At 48.6% G+C, this 2,500-nt stretch overlaps 1 protein-coding gene across 2 annotated transcripts in view; it reads left to right on the forward strand.

The window, feature by feature from the left end:
- The window catches only part of LOC106563911 (protein kinase C beta type), a 175,913-nt gene that overhangs the window by 117,564 nt on the left and 55,849 nt on the right, over window positions 1-2,500 (forward strand). For both annotated transcript variants that reach the window (XM_045715962.1, XM_045715963.1), the window contains exon 9: window positions 647-781. In XM_045715962.1, the coding sequence (XP_045571918.1) occupies window positions 647-781 (135 nt within the window). The remainder of the gene's footprint in view (window positions 1-646; window positions 782-2,500) is intronic.

Raw genomic sequence — 2,500 nt, forward strand, 5'->3', positions numbered from 1 at the left:
TAAACCAGGTGATGAATGTGGACTGGTTTGGGGGCCCCCAGAGGACTGAGGATGAGGAAGATGGGGACACGTCCATGGGGTTAAACCAGGTGATGAATGTGAATGGTTTGGGGGCCCCCAGAGGACTGAGGGATGGAGAAGATGGGGACACGTCCATGGGGTTAAACCAGGTGATGAATGTGGACTGGTTTGGGGGCCCCCAGAGGACTGAGGGATGGAGAAGATGGGGACACGTCCATGGGGTTAAACCAGGTGATGAATGTGGACTGGTTTGGGGGCCCCCAGAGGACTGAGGATGGAGAAGATGGGGACACGTCCATGGGGTTAAACCAGGTGATGAATGTGGACTGGTTTGGGGGCCCCCAGAGGACTGAGGGATGAAGAAGATGGGGACACGTCCATGGGGTTAAACCAGGTGATGAATGTGGACTGGTTTGGGGGCCCCCAGAGGACTGGGGATGGAGAAGATGGGGACACGTCCATGGGGGGGGGGATTCACTGTCAAGGTTTTCAGAAGACATTCAGAGAGCTGAACATAGAAATACAACATTATTGAACTGTCTTTTTTGGACACTGTGGATACCTCAGTGTCCTGTCTCGCTCTGATGATGTCATTAATAATGTAACTTCCTGTTCCCTGGTACAGAGGGCTCGGATCGGTCCGAGCACCAAGAGCACAGAAGGTTCCGCGGCCAAGTTCGACTCCAACGGGAACAGAGACCGCATGAAGCTGTCTGACTTTAACTTCCTGATCGTGCTGGGCAAGGGAAGCTTCGGAAAGGTAACGAGAAGGAGAGTATGTGTGTGTGTGTGTGTGTGTGTGTGTGTGTGTGTGTGTGTGTGTGTGTGTGTGTGTGTGTGTGTGTGTGTGTGTGTGTGTGTGTGTGTGTGTGTGTGTGTGTGTGTGTGTGTGTGTGTGTGTGTGTGTGTGTGTGTGTGTGTGTGTGTGTGTGTGAATGAGAATTGGAAAGCAGGTAATCTCCTCTCTGACATGGACACTGATATTCCTTAGAGAGAGAGAGACAGAGGGAGGGGGAGGGGGAGAGAAAAAGAGAGAAAGATTCAGCGAGAGAGAGAGGGAGAGAGAGAGGGAGAGAGGCAGGGATGAGGAAGATGAGGTAGAGAGGCAGGGATGAGGAAGAGGTAGAGAGACAAGGATGAGGAAGAGGTAGAGAGACAGGGATGAGGAAGATGAGGTAGAGAGGCAGGGATGAGGAAGAGGTAGAGAGACAAGGATGAGGAAGAGGTAGAGAGACAGGGATGAGGAAGATGAGGTAGAGAGGCAGGGATGAGGAAGAGGTAGAGAGACAGGGATGAGGAAGATGAGGAAGAGGTAGAGAGACAGGGATGAGGAAGATGAGGAAGAGGTATAGAGACAGGGAGCAAGGGAGGGATAGAGAGAGAGAGATGAGGAAGAGACAGGGATGAGGAAGATGAGGAAGAGGTAGAGAGACAGGGATGAGGAAGATGAGGAAGAGGTATAGAGACAGGGATAAGGAAGATGAGGAAGAGGTATAGAGACAGGGAGCAAGGGAGGGATAGAGAGAGAGAGATGAGGAAGAGACAGGGATGAGGAAGATGAGGAAGAGGTAGAGAGACAGGGATGAGGAAGATGAGGAAGAGGTAGAGAGACAGGAGGGCAGCATTGTCTAAGAAGTTGAGTCTGGCTCTGTTCTGTTCTGCTGCCAGCTGTTCCCATGGCAACAGGCATTCAGAGAGATATGGATACCTCAGATCTGGTCATTACTGCAGTTGGGAGCACACACACACACACACACACACACACACACACACACACACACACACACACACACACACACACACACACACACACACACACACACACACACACACACACACACATACACACACACACACACACACACACAGACACACAGACGTACACACACACACAGACGTACACATGCACGCACATGCGCACACACACACACACACACAGACATGTACAAAAACAGACACACAGACATACAAACAGAGAGTCTAAAACCCATGTCCAGCCGTAAACACCTTCTTTAGTTTAAATACTGATGTGTAGTTACCCCAAGAAACTCCCTATGACATGCTTATAGCTTTTTAAAGCTGTTATGAACTCCCTATGACATGCTTATAGCTTTCTAAAGCTGTTATGAACTGCTTATAGCTTTCTAAAGCTGTTATGAACTCCCTATGACATGCTTATAGCTTTTTAAAGCTGTTATGAACTCCCTATGACATGCTTATAGCTTTCTAAAGCTGTTATGAACTGCTTATAGCTTTCTAAAGCTGTTATGAACTCTTATAGCTTTCTAAAGCTGTTATGAACTCCCTATGACATGCTTATAGCAACCCTAAAGCTGTTATGTCTCACTATGAAAAACGTATAGCCTCCTAAAGCTGTTATATCGCCCTATGACATGCGTATAGACTCTTAAAGCTGTTATGTCTCCCTACGACGTGCTTATAGCCTCGTAAAGCTGTTATGAACTCCCTATGACATGCT

Source organism: Salmo salar, chromosome ssa03 (genome assembly GCF_905237065.1).
Source record: "Salmo salar chromosome ssa03, Ssal_v3.1, whole genome shotgun sequence".
Classification (NCBI taxonomy): Eukaryota; Metazoa; Chordata; class Actinopteri; order Salmoniformes; family Salmonidae; genus Salmo; species Salmo salar.